Below are 16,163 nucleotides of genomic sequence, written 5' to 3'. Positions count from 1 at the left end.
TTAGTCAACTAATCATCTACCATTATAAAAATAAGATATATAATGAATTAAATTTGTGCACTTTTTTGTATGAAATAATAATTCCATTCAAATCTCTATATGAAAAGTTATTTAAGGAAAAATAAAAAAATCACCGAGTATTAAAATACCGAAATTGGTTTATTCCGTGCATGGACAATGGGGGCATCTAGTATAATTTTCAAAACTGTGTAAAACAAAACTATAAATGAGTATTTTCATTATGAAATAAAAGTAAAACTCTTTGAATTTTTAAAATTTGTTTTAGTTTCTTTTGAAAAAAGGAAGTTATGTTGCCGTTGATGTATTTTCTTTTTTATTTATCATGATCAAAGATGAAAATCCAGTGTGGAATGGACATGTTAAAAAAAAAGAGAAACCGAAAATCCACATTCTAACCCTGAGAGAAAGAATAATGCTCATGATATTTCATTCGATCTGCTATAATCAGTTGTGATAAGAGATGAAGGAAAAAAGGATATAAACAAGGACATAGGCTAGAATTACTCCAATTTCGATCCCTAAATATACACTGAGTCCAACAAGGACTTACAATTATTTCTCTGCAACAAATCATCAGGGTCTTTTTTAAATTTTGAATATAATTGAATACATTTAGGAAAGGATGTTCACTACTCAGGAATTAAATAATAATGACAACTGCTAAGGAAAAGAAAATTCCTTCTTTATACTTTATACCAATTACAAATTAGCAGGTCAGCTAAAAAGCACACCGGATTTACATGTATGCTCATGATCGTTATCTTTTACCCCAGTGCAAAAATAAAAGTATACAAAATTTGAGAAATAACCAACTAAAAAAAATTAATCATTGTAAATAATATGTATAGACAAGGTTGTGCCCAGTTCAGATTCCCGGTCTCGGTTCTTTTATATCAACAGTTTCGGTCTCGGTTCAGCTTTATTGGTCTTGGTTCTGGTCTTCGGTCCTTTTTTTATACAGGCTCAGTTTGGTAATAAGCACTTAAAGTAAGAGGCGTCGCTAGAAAATTTGTGTCATAGAAATGATATTAGATACAAACAGGGCCGTAGCTACCTTATACAGAGAGTGCGTAGTACTCCAAGCTCCAGAAGGGCACCGAAAATTAAGGTCGCTTAAGGCAATGGTTTTCAAAGAGGGGTCATGAAGGGAGGCTCAGGAATATGGTTGACTGATTTGGTTAATTACCAGATGATTTCGGTCCTTTTTCAGTTTCTTTTTGGAGTAAAGGCTGCGTAATAAAATAAAGGTAACGATTAAGCTAAGATTTACTTATAAATATATTATATGGAATAGATTGGTATGCTTATGATTACCATTTTTAATCAATATAGCCGATCTCAGCGGCGATGCAGCGCTCAATGCGGGGTCTGAAGGCGGCACAGGTTTTCCGAAGGTACAAGGCGGACATTGAGGCCCATACCTTGTCCCCACAGGCATAAGAGAGTTCATGTTGGGGTGGCAAACTTTACAGACCTTGGTCTCAATATGCACCTAGATACTGTGGTCTAGTGGGTTGAGGTTATGACTCTGAGGGGCAAATAAGCAACGTTCTTATGGAGATTCTTGACGAGGAATTATTGAACGTCTTTGGCGGTGTATGCAGGGGGCCCGTCCTGCTTGAATACGACAGGTGCCACCCTTGACAATTTTCAGAGCCATGGGACAACCTTGTTGTTGAGGATATCGAGGTAATCGTCAGCTTTATGGCGATATCCAGTGGGGAACCAAATTGGTTTCATCTATTACCGTTGGGTGCAAAGAGGCCCATCATCACTACGACACGGCATCCCTTGTGGCGGTCACGTACCTGGCGGAGCCACCAAGTGGTACGTCGGGGAATGTTAATACCTGATCTCCTTGCCAGTTAAACACCGGATCCACCTTAAAAGTCTTCTCATCTGAAAATACAACGATGTCGGCTGGATTTCACTTTATCGCTTTCAAGAGTTTTTTGGCCTCTCAAACCTCTTGTCACGCTGCTTTTGGGACACTAAGGACCTTCCAACTCTTCTGAAGGATTTTCCGCCTATTTTTTGCCCCCAGAGAGATGCAGTTGACCTTGCCACCCCAAGATCCTCTGCAATCGATGTGATCGTGGAGTTCAGGTTGGCGAGTGCATGCTCCTTGTACCTCGCCAGATCCACTTTTTGTTTTCTCCCACTTCCACTGCGTCGCATAAGGTCCTAGCCAGCTTCCATGCGCTTATTAACATTGTAGACGGTCTTGCAGTAGCAACTTGAGCGGTTCGGCGATCTCCTTGGTGGAAGCATGTGCTTCGAGGAGAGCAAGGATTTTTTCTCGTCGGGACTCCATCGTGAAAATGACTCGTACTAACGTTATGGACAAAAAATATATAGAAAGAAAGAGAAAATCCTCGGAACTTTCTGTAGAAATTAACAAAAACCTTTTACTTAATCTAGAACCCGAGATATAAGGCCACAAAGTTGTAGGGATTTTTTTTTAAGGACCCGGATATTTCATGTTCTATTGCTTTAGTTTTTAAAGTAAATAATTTACTGTCCTGCTAAAGTAACATTACTACTTAAGCATGCATTATGAAGTCAGAATATATTTTATTTGAAACATTGGGAATATCTGGAATAAATGGTTTTAAACTTTATAATAAATATATTTTATTCTGATCTACTTTTAGTTATGTTGTACTATAATCTAGTTTTAAATAATCTTTAAGTTTGCTTATAAAAGATGATGGTTATTACTGATAATGATTCATAAGTTAGTAATTAATTGGACACCATTAGACCTAACGATAATATGTGTCATCATATTAATTACATAGTTGGCATGTTAGATTTACAAAATTATACCTTTTGAACTAGTAGAAAATATATGTATGGAATTATTCAATTATATTTGTATACTAAAAAATATTTAGTATGACAATATAATTGAAGTTTAACCATCGTTTAGGTACAAAAATAAATTGGTCTAAATTAAATACTCAATAAGAATTACTTATTCAAATCACTTTATGGGTATATTCTTGGATTATTAAAAAAATACACATAAAAAAAATGAAAACTAATAAATTAATGTTTGGTTTATTCTAATAACAACTATATATGGTATTTTATATTATTAATTTTTAGGAGATACTTATATGTTCTAAAAATTTCGCATTGTTTAATCAATCTCCTTCTTCAAATATTTACACATTTTCTTTCTTTTACATATGATTTAAACACATCATTTGTATATTCATGCGAGAGTCCTTGTTTTGGGTAAAAATAGGTTACTTGTACAATCCTTATAGTATGTCGAGTCTGATAATAGAAAAGGGGTGGATTAAATGTTAATATAGGTAAACAACTTAATGTTGAGTGATCCCTTGTAATAACTTAGCTGATAATGCTGAAGGAGTGAGTATTCTCTTCCAAATAATTAGATAGTGAAGATAAAAATGATGAAGAAACTTTGGATAAATTGACAGATGTAGGAGAGAAGTGAACGTAAGCAAGAAATCTTTACATTGAGGAAAATGAATATTTATTATTTTTTTGTTGAATAAGTTCGTTTCATTTTTTATGGATTTTTAAAAAAAGTTGTTTCTTTTCATTACAAGAAAGTAAAGGAACGACATTCCTCATAAGATACTTCATTCTTTCTTCCGATAAGTTTTTTTCCCTTTAGATATATACATTTCAGGAATCGTGAGAGGCAATTCATTGGAAAAAATTCCATGCTTTAGTTAGTTCAGAGAAAGAGTTTGTCAACTATCAGACCATTCTTCTACGCGTACGACTCCAGGAGAAGTAGATTTGAAGATAAATATGTGATAGTTCTTTATTCATTTTAGAGGACAGAAATACTTATCGAAAAATGTCACCCGTCTTCGAGGATATAACATTGAATTTAGTGGAATATTTGACAACAACTTCTATACTAAATTTTCCACGGATTCAATTTTTTGTTGATTATAACTTCATCAAATGCACCACAAATAACAATATATGCTACAAAAGCCGTAATTACATCATTTTTGCTCTGGCTTCTGTAAAGAAAACTAATTGTTAAAAATAGAAGAACTCTCAATCTTATTTTAACTTTCTTACCCACAATTGGGACATTGTATTTCAAGATGAAGAACAACACTTATACGCTGCAATTAATGATATAAGAGAAATGCCACACAATTTGAGCCTTTGTTCATAGTTTGCTAAAATTATGTTAGAACAAGATTACAAAAACTGAAATATGAGATACAAATGAAACTGCTCAGCCACATCAAAAATATATATATTGGATATTCTGAATAGCAAAAAGATTAACTTTAAATAGAGAAATGAAATGTGTTTTTTCAATTTGAATTGACGAGAAGGGATTTATTTAGCTGACGAAAAGTCGACAGTCAATAACGTAACAGATTCTTGATGATTTTTTGCGTATTCAGCCTTCGTAAAGTAATCTCTGTATTCGCTTTGGACATGGTGCATGTGCTCCTTAATACTGTCGTTAATATTTAAATCCAATCAACCAAAGGATTTTTCTGTATGGATTCTCTGAATAATGAGGCCAATTCTTGAGAATGATCATAACAAATATGGCAAACATCGCTTCGCCGACCCAATATAGGTACCGAATTCGGGACACATAGTCTTCCAATGAATTTTAATCATCCCTATCTTGGGCATTAAAATGTCAAAATATATAGGGTTCATGACTCAATGGAGAAATAAGACATCTCTGAGTATTGATCTTGCCGTAAAGAAACACATTAGTAATCAAACCAATTAAAAGAAGAAGTTTTGTTACCTAATCGATCCAATGGCCCTAGAGAACAGGAACAACCATTTTCGGGAGACATTTCAGCTCTACATCCTTCTTCTACATTCAGATCAAAAAATGAGACGTCAACATGCTCCGAAGTTCGGATATCAGAAATATCGTCAAAAGACGAAGGACAAATCGGGGAATTAATAACGAAAATATATTATATCAATATTACAACGGCGTCGAAAGATAGAAAAAATCATAATAATACCAGATCAGCCAGTTAAGAACCTAATCATACCAACATCAATTTCGTCTCATCCTTATAATAGGTGTCCAGTAAAATGATCCCAGTAATATGATTGCGGACAAAATGATTGTGGTAATATGATCGTGTACATTTTGATTGTGAGACAAAATTATGCTGATCAATATGATTGTGAAGCAAAATCATCCTGAGTAATATTATTACAAGACATTTGATTGCAATTTATATTTTAGTTATTTCAAGTTACCTTGAACTAATGTACTTTATGCTTTAACAGATTATATTTCCAGAGAATACGTGACAAAAAAAAATGATGATATATGGAATCAGTGCCCTATAAAGGGTTTAAGTTGGAACATGAATCATTAGATTAGCTACACATTACAGATATGAGTGGAAGGAAATAAACACAAATGCTACTCCTTATCTAGCAATGATATAGACAGAAATGTCAATCCTCAATTCTAATCTGAGTCCGCTTATAAGTAACACCACACAAAATCCTCAGTATTACTCCACTTCTTTCATGCAGTTACTTTATACTTTGATGTCCTCTCTTCAATCATAAAATAATAATGCTAACAGCTTTAGAAAAAAAAAATACTGTTCCGGTTGCAAATACAAAAAGTCAAAAATGTTTTTTCAACCCTATCCATAATTTCCTCAAAGATACGGGTTTCGATACTAATTTGTAGCCCGAGCATTGTGGTAGCCCTGAGTACTTTTGGTTGAAGCGAGGAAATGGAATATCTTTAAATTCTTGACAGTTCATAATTAAGTTTAGAGAGGAAGGGAAGAGAAGGTAGTAAATATATAATTTTGCAAAATGTCGGAAAGTAGATCAGGAAGTCAAGGTGGGAGCGAGTCTGTTCAAGTTGGTATTCGCATACGTAGCTTGATTCCACGAGAGATAAAAGCGAAGAAGGAGATAAAGTGGCTGAGTGGGGAGGATATGATTTGGTCGGATGACAAGAAGAAGTCTTATCGCTTCGACCAGGTCTTTGATGCCAACTCTCGGAATGAAGACATTTTCTCTCAGCTTTGCACCAATATCATTCATTCTGCCTTTCGTGGATTTAACGGAACCATTTTCGCCTATGGACAGACCTCTTCAGGTAAGACGCATACGATGATGGGGGATGAGGATGAAGCCGGAGTCATTCCCGCGGCTATTGATCAGATCTTCGCCTCCATTGAAGCCACACAGAACAGAGAGTTTCTTCTTCGGGTCTCCTATTTAGAGATTTACAACGAGAACATCGTGGATCTTCTCGCTTACTCCGGGGGGAGCAAAAAGTATCTCCAGCTCAAAGAAGACACGGAAGGAAATGTGTGGGTGGACGGAGCCACGGAAGAGATAGTTAGTGCTCCGGAAGAAGTGATCCAATGTCTTCTCTACGGGGAGCAACATCGTCACATTGGATCCACTAACATGAATAAGAGGAGTTCCCGTAGTCATACCATATTCAGGCTTATCATTGAGTCTTCTCAAGTGTCCTCTCATGAGGGGAATGGAGAGCCGGATGGAGCCATCACCGTTTCCCATTTGAATCTCGTTGACTTGGCTGGTTCAGAACGTGTGGAGCAAACTGGCTCAACTGGAGAAAGGCTACGCGAAGGAGGCAATATCAATAAATCTCTTTTAGGTACATTATTACTAGTTGTAGACCTGGGCTGATATATCCTATGAAATATCCAATATCTGCATCGTATCTGATCCGATATTTTATATGATGCAATCAGAATCAAGGAGGGAATCTTTGTAGGGGGGGAATACTTAATGCAGAGTACTCACACTAAGATGCATGAATTAACGCATCTGTTATGCCTTATGTACTTTTTTAAAAGATTGCTGGACAAGGTTTTTCTCCTTGGTCATTGTATTTGGTAAAAATCCAAGATAAAATTGATTCATTGTTAAAATTGTTTTTTAAAAATTTTGAACGATCATCTTTCTAACATTACTCAACTGGGATCAAATGGAGGAATCCTTACTTTATAACTCCAATATTTTTGTATTCAAATAAAATCTTGCCACTGAAAAACTACCTATAAATGTTCCGTTTTGATTTCTTTAAAATGATTGTATCCATAGGATTTGTTAGCAAGCAAAAAAAAAGACAACACAAATGCTCTCAGAGATACGGGTACATTTATTCAGATCTAAAATATCGGGTTGGAAAATATTTTGATATCAGCCCATGTCTAACTATTATATTATCCATTATATATATTTTTTTACATATTTTAGTTTTAAGCCAGGTCATTAGTAAGTTAAGTGAAGGCTCCAGAGATTTTGTTCCATTTCGGGATTCTAAGTTAACACGGATATTAAAAAATTCATTGGGAGGAAATGCTAGGACAGCTATTATTTGTACTGTGACTCCTGTTGAGAAAGAGCAAACAAAATCCACTCTAGAATTTGCATCTAGAGCTAAAAATATTGTTCAACATGCTAAAGTGAATGAAGTTTTAGACGATCAAACACAATTAAAAAGACTTAAAAAAGAAATTATCGCTCTTCAGCGTAAGCTTGAAGAAGAAAAGAATGGAGATCGAGTAGTTGAACTAGAACAACTTAAAAGTGTTATAACAGAAAAGGATCGACAAATTGAAGAAAAAGAAAGACAAATGGCTAGTGAAAGGGAGAGACTTTGTTTGGATATGAAAGATCAAGAAGAACAACTTCAAGTATTGAGGGACAGATTACTTTCAGGTCAAGTTGCTTCACCTTCAACATCTCAGTTATTTGAAGAAAAGCCGGCGAATAAAGCTAAATATCTTCGTAGGGAAACTTGGGCTGCTAGTGTACAGACCCGTAAAACGAGAAGAATGAGTTTTTTCCCAAAAATTTTTACTAAATATTACGAAAGTAATGGCAACGATAGTGATTCATTTGATATGTTTAATGATGAAATTGATTCTAAAACTGATGATCTTGACGTATTAACAGGACAAGAGTAAGTTTTTTTTTGGGTTTTTTTTTTTACCTCTCGAAACAACTAAACTTGGACTAAATTTTGTTTTTCCAATTTCTAGTTTGTCTATTTTTGAATCAGTGGATGATATACAACCTTCTAATAATTACATATCTGAGAGAAGTAGAAGAAAAACAGTTCGATTTGGTGAGATCAACTATAAATCAGACGAAGAAAATGAACCATTAGACACTTCTTCGATGTCGGAAAGTCCATTGAATGATGGGATAAAACGACCGACAGATTCGTTTAAAATATCAGAAAAAGAACTATCTGAACTTCAAGAATTTATAGAACTTGGGAATACAATGAAAGCCTCTTCACCACAAAAGAGTTTCACGGAACTAAAGGAGCAATTAAGAAATACAGAAAAGTCCAAATCTGATATGGAGAGTCTATACTTTGTCTCTAACAAAGAGCTCCATGAAGTCAAGAGTAAGATGAAAGATTTAGAAAATGAAATACTTAATATTACGGAAGAAAATTGCACCAAGGGTAAGTTCCACAATTTTGTTGTGTTTACTATATATTATATTTTCATTATTATAGAGTCACTGAGGAAAAAAATATCAGAGTTACAATTGAGTAATGAACAGTGTCAAGAAAAAGTGGTTGACTTGGATAAAACTTTAAAAATAACGCAAGAAAAATTAAATTTTCTTGAAAAAGAAAAAGGAGACTTTGAAGTTAGAATGCAGTTGTCAGAAGAATCATTCAAAAAGAAAGAATTAGAATTGATTCAGTCTTTAAATGAAGAAAGGAAGCAAACAAATCTTAGTAATGGTTCTTGGACAGATTCATCTCCTTTTGGAGATGTTACGTTGACAGCTATTGAAGAGTTAACTAGGAAATTTGAAGAATTACAGAATTATGCAAATGATTTAGAGAATGAAGTCAGACTCAACAAAATAAGTCAAGCAAATGACCTCACAACAAATAAAATTGATGAAGATGAGAAAAATAATGAAGTTGAAATGCTTCAAAATGAGCTTCAGGAATGTCGGAATGTTCTTAATGATAAACAAGCAATAATTGAAAAACTTGAGGAAAAAATTGAACAACTTGAATTAAATAAAAATATTGAGAGTATAAATCAGATGAATAAAGAATTGACTGAATATGAGGAAAAAATAGCTGAACTAAATGATAATGCCCTTGTTATTCTAAATGACTATGAAACCTTGGAGAAAGAGAAAATAGAAATGGAAAATGAAAATGTATCTTTGAAAAAAAAGTTGACATATCAAGAAACAAATAAAGTAAATGAAATTGAAGCAAAACTTACTAATACAAATGAAATATATACAGAAAAAAATTTGATAATTGAAGAATTAACTAAAGAACTGCAATGTATGAAAGATGAAAAAATTACCAATGAAAGTGCTTTGAATGAAAAAATTAAATTGCTAGAAACAAGTCTTAAAAATAGTAAGTTGATATCATGGGTTGAATATTATTGTTGAATTCATTTTTTTTTAATTGCAGTTGAATCGGAAGAACAAAGTAGTCCATCCTCACAAGTTACAAATAAACTAAGTAAGTGTGCTGATGAAATTCAAGAGAAAAATATAGAAATATCAAAACTATCGTCTCGTATTGAATCTCAAGATATGGAACTGGAAAAACTTAATGCAAATTTTGAACAATTGAAAGGTCTCAAAAATGATCTTGAGAACAAAATTTCAACACAACAACGAGATTTGGATGAAAAATGTGGTGTCCTTGAAGAAAATAATACTGTAATAGACGGACTAAAGATTGAACTACAAAAATTAACTGAACAGAAACATGAGTGTGAATCCTTGTCAAATGCAGAAATACAAAGGATGAAAGAGACTGTTGAAAAACGTACGATAATTTTTTTATAATCGTATATTTTTGTAATTGTATTTGCTTTTAGTTGAATCAGAGAGTGTATCAATTCATCAAGGTATCCAAGAGAAGGATAACGCATTGACTCTATTAGAATTTCAATATAAATCTCTTACTCAAGAAAATAAGCAAAGTATTATTCACATTGACGAAATAGAGGCATCAAAGACAAGTTTAGAGAATCAGGTGAAGGAATTGCAAAAAAGCTTTGAATTAAGTTCTACTAGATTAGATGAAGCAAAAATTAAAATTGCTGAGAATGAAAAAGAAATGAATTTGGTAAACACTCAACTTATAACTGTGACAGATGAAAAGGAAGAATGGCACCTTAGATTTGATGAACTACATAATCTAAATCACAGCTTTGCTAAAGAGATAGAGATACTAAGGTCATCACTTGACGGAGAAAGCTCTAAAAATAATATGGATTTCAAGCTATTGGAAGGAAAAAACAGTGAGCTTGAGTCATCTCTAAAAAAGGCACAGCTTAGCATCGAGGATCAAGGGAGTAACATCCATGATTTACAATTGAAATTAAAATATAAAAGTGACGAATTAAATAAGTTGGAAAATAATATAAGTCTGTTAAATGAGCAAAAGTTGCAGCTTCTTTCTGATGTGGAATCTTATAAAAAAACGTCACGTTCCAAAGAAGATGAAATTAAAGAATTACAACAAAGTGTTGATTCACTTATTAATGAAAATAGAGATTTAACCTCAAGGTATGATGTGTATTCTACTAAAAATCTTCAAATGGAATCCGATTTGAATGAGTGTAAAAATGAGCTTCGTATATGTGAATTAAATACTAAAGAGTTACAATCATGTGTTGAATCCTATGAGATTGAGCTTGAAAATGTCAAATTTCAATTAGGTGAATCATCTCGGCTTCAATCTATTCTGGATGAAGGAAGAAACAAATTTGAAGGTGAAAAGATTAAACATAAAGAAAACATTCTTACTCATTCTAGTTGTAAAGAGGAAGAAATTGCTCACTTTAAAATAAAATGCAATAAATTAGAAAATGAAATCTCCAAATTGAAACATAATGATTCTGCGTTTGTTGATTTAAAATCAGCGAATTCGGAACTATCGTCCAAAATTACTTCCTTATCCTCTCAAATTAAGCTATTAATGTATGAAAAGGAAAAAATCAATGAAGACTTAGTTCGATTGACTGAGTCGAATGAGAATGTTCTCCAAACAAAACAACAAGAAATATTAGAATTAAAAGAAACAATTAATTCCATTTTGAAAGATCACAGGAAAGAAATTGAAGATACCCATAATGAATACAAAGAAAAAATGAAGTCGTATCTGCATGATGGTGTTTCAGTCAATGAGGAAATTGCTTCATTACAAAATCTTGTCAAATCAAAGGAAAATGATACTGCGCTATTAAGTGACCAAGTCAACCTTAAAAAAGAGGCCATTACGTGTCTCGAGAATAAGTTGAGTCAGGAATCTGTTGCATTGAGTGAGATTTTAAATAATAATAATAAACTTATTTTGGAAATAGAAGAGTTGAAGAAACTTAATCGTCAGCTTGAAAATAATATTTTAGAAGGTGAGTAAAATTAGTATTATTTTCGAATTATAGATACTTAATTATATATTCTATTTTTTTAGTGTCAGAATCTCAAAGTCAAAAAGAGTTTGATAAGCTTCGACATACTTTAAAAAGTTGTAAGTTGGAATTAGCTTCAACTCAAGTTGAATCTACATTTAAGGATAAAGAAATTGATATTCTGCGAAAGGATGTAATTTTTTTTTCTAAAAAGTCCAACACCTATAAAGAAGAACTGAGAAAAGTACGAAATGAAAATATGGATACCACTATCTATAACAATGAGTCGAAACTTAAGAAAAGGAATGAAACCAGGGCGGAGCGACAAAGTGAGGTTATGCATTCTATAGAAAATACGTCTAGTCAAGTTTCTTCAGGTAATTTAAAGCTTTTATGTCTCAAATCTTCAATGATGATTAAGAATAACTTTTATATATACGTTAAAGATGTTTTTATGTCGTTGATGATCATCTTTTATTACTTATTCTCAGGTGGAATCGTTGAAGAACTATGTTTGAACATTAAAGAATACGAAATCAATCGTCTAAAAAAAGAAATTGAGGAAAGAAAGGCCCACGAAGAATCAGTCCTTTCTGCCTACAAAAAGTGGAAAAAAATAGCCATGCAGAAAGAAGAAGAACTCAAAGAATTACAATTGAAATTGGCCTAAATTGAACTTTAATTTTATTAAACATATTTTTTATTATGTATTGACTAACAGGATTGTTTTATTTATTTAGGTAATAAATATATTTTATGTCATAAATATGGATAACTACGCTTTTAATAAAATATGACATAAATAATGTTGCCTTATTTAGTGTTTACTATTTTCTAACATAACATCATATTATTATTTTTTTTTTTTTTTTTTTTTGGGGTTAGTATGTTTTGGAGATACTTTAGCTCGTTGCTTAACCTCTTCTACAGTTATATTTACTTTATTTAAAATTTTAGTAACCCCCCCCCCCATACGAGTACTTTCCTCGTTTTTTTCTTTTCTAATATGAGTTCAACGAAGCGCAAACGGAACAATGAATAACTCAATGTTATTACTGATATTAGAATATAATCATTAGTTATTATGTCAATTATTGTTATAATAACACGTCGTTACTTTTTTTTTAATTAAAAGTTGTGCATCTAACTTATAGCTGACACTCAACCTCTCCCTTTATAATTGAAATTACCGAGTTAAATGCTTTCTTACTTTTAAAAATGTAGTAAAATATGGTGCGGATTTACCAGAAAGTTAAGAATAAAGATGATTTTATACCATTTTCATTGTAAGGGGATGCATCTCCCCACATCTCAAGCACTGGGGAAGATGAGGCCGGAGGAAATCACATCTCATTAAGTAAAGTACTACGACTTTTTTGTATCTACCATGAACCTACAGCATAGTTACAGGACAGGTATCGTGGTGGAACTTCTATGCTGTGAAATCAAATACCTCCTGAGACATAAAATTACTAAATGCATACATAATTAGAAATATACTGTACATACACACTCCAATGATCGTCTGATCCTTTGTAGAAACGTATAACAATTGATTCGTGATACCTCTCCTCCTATTCCAATAATATTTTCTTCGCTTTGAGAAGTTATTTCCTTATTATTAAAAGGTTGCGTTAATTGAATTTCAACTATTCCCTCTTACTGTCTCCAATTTCGAGATAGAAAGAGAATGTATGACGTGCGGAGAAACTCTTACATTGTAACCGCCGGGTACTTCGGATCTGGCTCCAAGATCCGTCTTATCTCTACCTTGTACACATTTCTAAACCATGGTCTATATAACATAATTTACTAACTAATGATGCCCTTCAAATAATTAGCAGTTACTTTTAAAATATCCAAGTACTTATTAGTGTTTCATTTTATAATTTGTTAGGGATAACATCTTTATGGATACTCCTTATATGGTGTTGTTTTTCCTCGTTATCGTCGTTTGAATGAATCCGTTTGTACAAGATACCTATGTATGTTAGTGCGTCTACTACTGCATATATTGTACATACTTACATGCACATAATAGGCATATAAAGTGAATAATTGCCAAGTGATGTGCGAAATTGGGACAGCCAGCTTTGCCTCAAACATGTTTGCCTCGCACTCTTTTTGCCTCCAGCACCCTCGCCGTCAACCTTTTTTGGCGTCATACATGCTTCCCTCCAACATGTTTGCCTAACTATATTCTTGCCACCCAGCATTTTCACCGTACAAAGTTATATAATAGAACTTAAGTAGTAAATAATTTGGCTCGTCAAATAGATCTGAAATTTACATCACTAGTATGAATCTTAAAACTACACACGTAAGAGTTAGAGGATTCGAGGGATCAAAGTTCGGAGCATACTATCGAATCTGATTCAATTTAAGAATCAATAATTATTTATTCAAAATAATCAATATTTATACAAAATTTCTTCATAGAAATAATAAGACTGCCAAAAAGACTGCTAAAAAGAAAGAGAGCCTTCTACATTCAAAATAGTATTAGTGTAAGGAAAATATAATAATTATATTGAAATTTATATATATTTATTCTATTATGTATTTTTAAATCAATTTACACCAAAGATAGCCGAGAATTCTTCTTTTAGAGAGAGATATTAACACACACGTGACTTAGTACATAATAAACAAAAAGAGAGAACACAAGGATCAACCGTTTTTCCTTTTTTTTTTAAATAGATTTTGAAGGTAAATAGAATAGAAGGCATGTTTTTCAGAACAGTTTTTGATTTGTTGTTGAGAGGAGCAGCTGACGTGTGACGTAGTTGGAAAATAGAATAATATAGTTTACAAAATTATATGACATAAATTTATATTTTATTTATATATATATAAACACGTTTTCCTCTTCGAAACGTCTTCCAAAATTTCACACTCTTAAAATGGATAGAACAGAGTGAGGATACTTGTTAGGGAGGAGCCATGTTACACTACCCATAACTTCAAAATGAAAGTTATCATGTCTACTCCTGGTGTATCAAGTATCCTACTTTTGGTTAGTTTCGAAAATATCATCAAATGGCTATTAATTATTGCACTACATCAAAAATACTTTGGAATTATTTGTCTAAGGTAACTATTTATGTCATGTTGCTCAGGCGTTGAATTATCTTTAAAATTGTGAAACTTGTGACAGTTATAAAAAAAAAAAATGTAGCATGTATCCTCACTCTCCCCTACTCGTAAAAGAAGTGCTATGACTTGTGCTGTGGCTCACATTGATTCAGATCAGCAGAATTCTTACCATCTATTTCCTAAAAATGACGATATCCGTTGATAATGGATTAAAGTCTGCCATATGCAGGATTAATTTAATGCTACAACCGTAAGAACTTATTCTCGACACATTCAGAATGAGTTTTTCGAAAGAAATTTCAAGGCTAAACCAATGCCAAACTATGTAAGTAGTTCGAGCAACAAAGTTGGAAAAGCTGAAAGCCCAAAGCCTTTCCCACCCTTCACTTACATAGTTCCCGAGAATCGAGGCTGATACACCCAAATTTAGAAGAAAAGAAAGGTATACTTTCATATTCCAATTGAGTAAATAAAACTTGTTTAATGTAATGAAATGTAATTCTTCTAGGCTTTGGTCCAGAAATACAAATAAGATGCTCGATAAATTAATCAATAACATCACAGCAAAGAAAACTTGGATTCGAGTATTGATAAAGATCATTCTGAAGAATCCCATTTACCTGAGGCTATGGAACTTGAACATTCATCAGAAAAGTATTCAAAAATGTGCTAGTTCAGGCTATTATTGAGAGGGAGTAATATCTTAATTGGAGGAAAAAGAACAAAAAATTACTTTTGAAAATAAGTAGGCTTAAAAAAAGAGGCATTTCTCTTCAAAAGAAAAATCTGTACCACAAGGTATCAAAGAGACAGGAATCACAAACCTTAAAATATCTTCTTCCGTCAATGTGTTTATGAACAAAAAGGTAAATGCAAGTCCAATAAAAATTGACGGAAGAAGATATTCAAATTTCTCTATTTTTGGGATCAATGGTTGGAGGATATGCATATATTTATCTTCAGAAGAAATTCCCCCCCCCCTCCCCCAATTGCCAGCTTCATCAACTTTGAGAAAATGGATTTAAATGTGCCCTGGGATTCAGCATAAACTTTTAGATATTTTGATAAAAAGAAAAGAAGGGTAGGTGCATGTAGAATTACATTGCAATTGCAGTATTTGCATAAATATTTTAAATTGCTTTCTCTTACTGAATTCTCTCAAAAGTCAGTTTAACCATTTGGAGTACTGTCATTCGATAAAATGTATTTAAAAAGAAGTTACGATTACTCTCTTTCCTATTATCAAATCTTTGGCCCAAACAATCAGATTCAGGTCTTTCAGGATGTGACTCACATAATCAAACTCTTCAGAAACCATCTTTGGATAAAGGGTACCAGTTACCTAATGGACCTCAAATAACAAAGAATGACCTTATAGAATTGACAGTAAGAGATTGTCAAGAGGTAAAAATCGCACACAAGATCAAGGATATCCATCTAGAATGTCATGTTTGTAAAAGACAGCGTGTTTTTCTGGCCTCATAATTGTTAAGCCATACAACAGCCTCAACATTTGAATATATTTTTCCAGCAAAGAAGGCCCAACATGAGTTTATTAAAACTGTGTATTCCTGGTTTAATATCTTCAATAATAGGAAGCCCATTGATTTTAAAATAAGTTCTTGTGGA

The 16,163-nt window shown here is 32.8% G+C and overlaps 1 protein-coding gene and 2 long non-coding RNA genes across 3 annotated transcripts; 1 reads left to right on the top strand and 2 right to left on the bottom strand.

Annotated features, from left to right (window-relative positions):
• Positions 1–924: 924 nt before the first annotated feature.
• Positions 925–2,408, bottom strand: LOC121123669 (uncharacterized). The gene is made up of 3 exons (XR_005866061.2): positions 1,336–2,408; positions 1,076–1,250; positions 925–1,021 (listed from the first exon to the last, which is right to left on the bottom strand). It is a non-coding gene; the product is annotated as an uncharacterized lncRNA (long non-coding RNA).
• An 852-nt stretch (positions 2,409–3,260) lies between these two features.
• Positions 3,261–5,016, bottom strand: LOC121123677 (uncharacterized). Its single transcript, XR_011781353.1, has 3 exons — positions 4,379–5,016; positions 4,096–4,199; positions 3,261–4,034 (listed from the first exon to the last, which is right to left on the bottom strand). It is a non-coding gene; the product is annotated as an uncharacterized lncRNA (long non-coding RNA).
• Positions 5,017–5,598: 582 nt separating this feature from the next.
• LOC121122740 (uncharacterized) lies at positions 5,599–12,241 on the top strand. Its single transcript, XM_040717777.2, has 8 exons — positions 5,599–6,667; positions 7,273–7,981; positions 8,061–8,494; positions 8,549–9,427; positions 9,485–9,847; positions 9,900–11,438; positions 11,501–11,815; positions 11,930–12,241. Exons 1-8 carry the CDS (start codon positions 5,848–5,850, stop codon positions 12,106–12,108), a joined length of 5,238 nt encoding a protein of 1,745 aa, XP_040573711.1. The 5' UTR covers positions 5,599–5,847; the 3' UTR covers positions 12,109–12,241.
• Positions 12,242–16,163: the final 3,922 nt, after the last annotated feature.

Source organism: Lepeophtheirus salmonis, chromosome 8 (assembly GCF_016086655.4).
Source record: "Lepeophtheirus salmonis chromosome 8, UVic_Lsal_1.4, whole genome shotgun sequence".
Lineage (NCBI taxonomy): Eukaryota > Metazoa > Arthropoda > Copepoda > Siphonostomatoida > Caligidae > Lepeophtheirus > Lepeophtheirus salmonis.
This window is presented reverse-complemented; position numbering and strand designations above follow the sequence as displayed.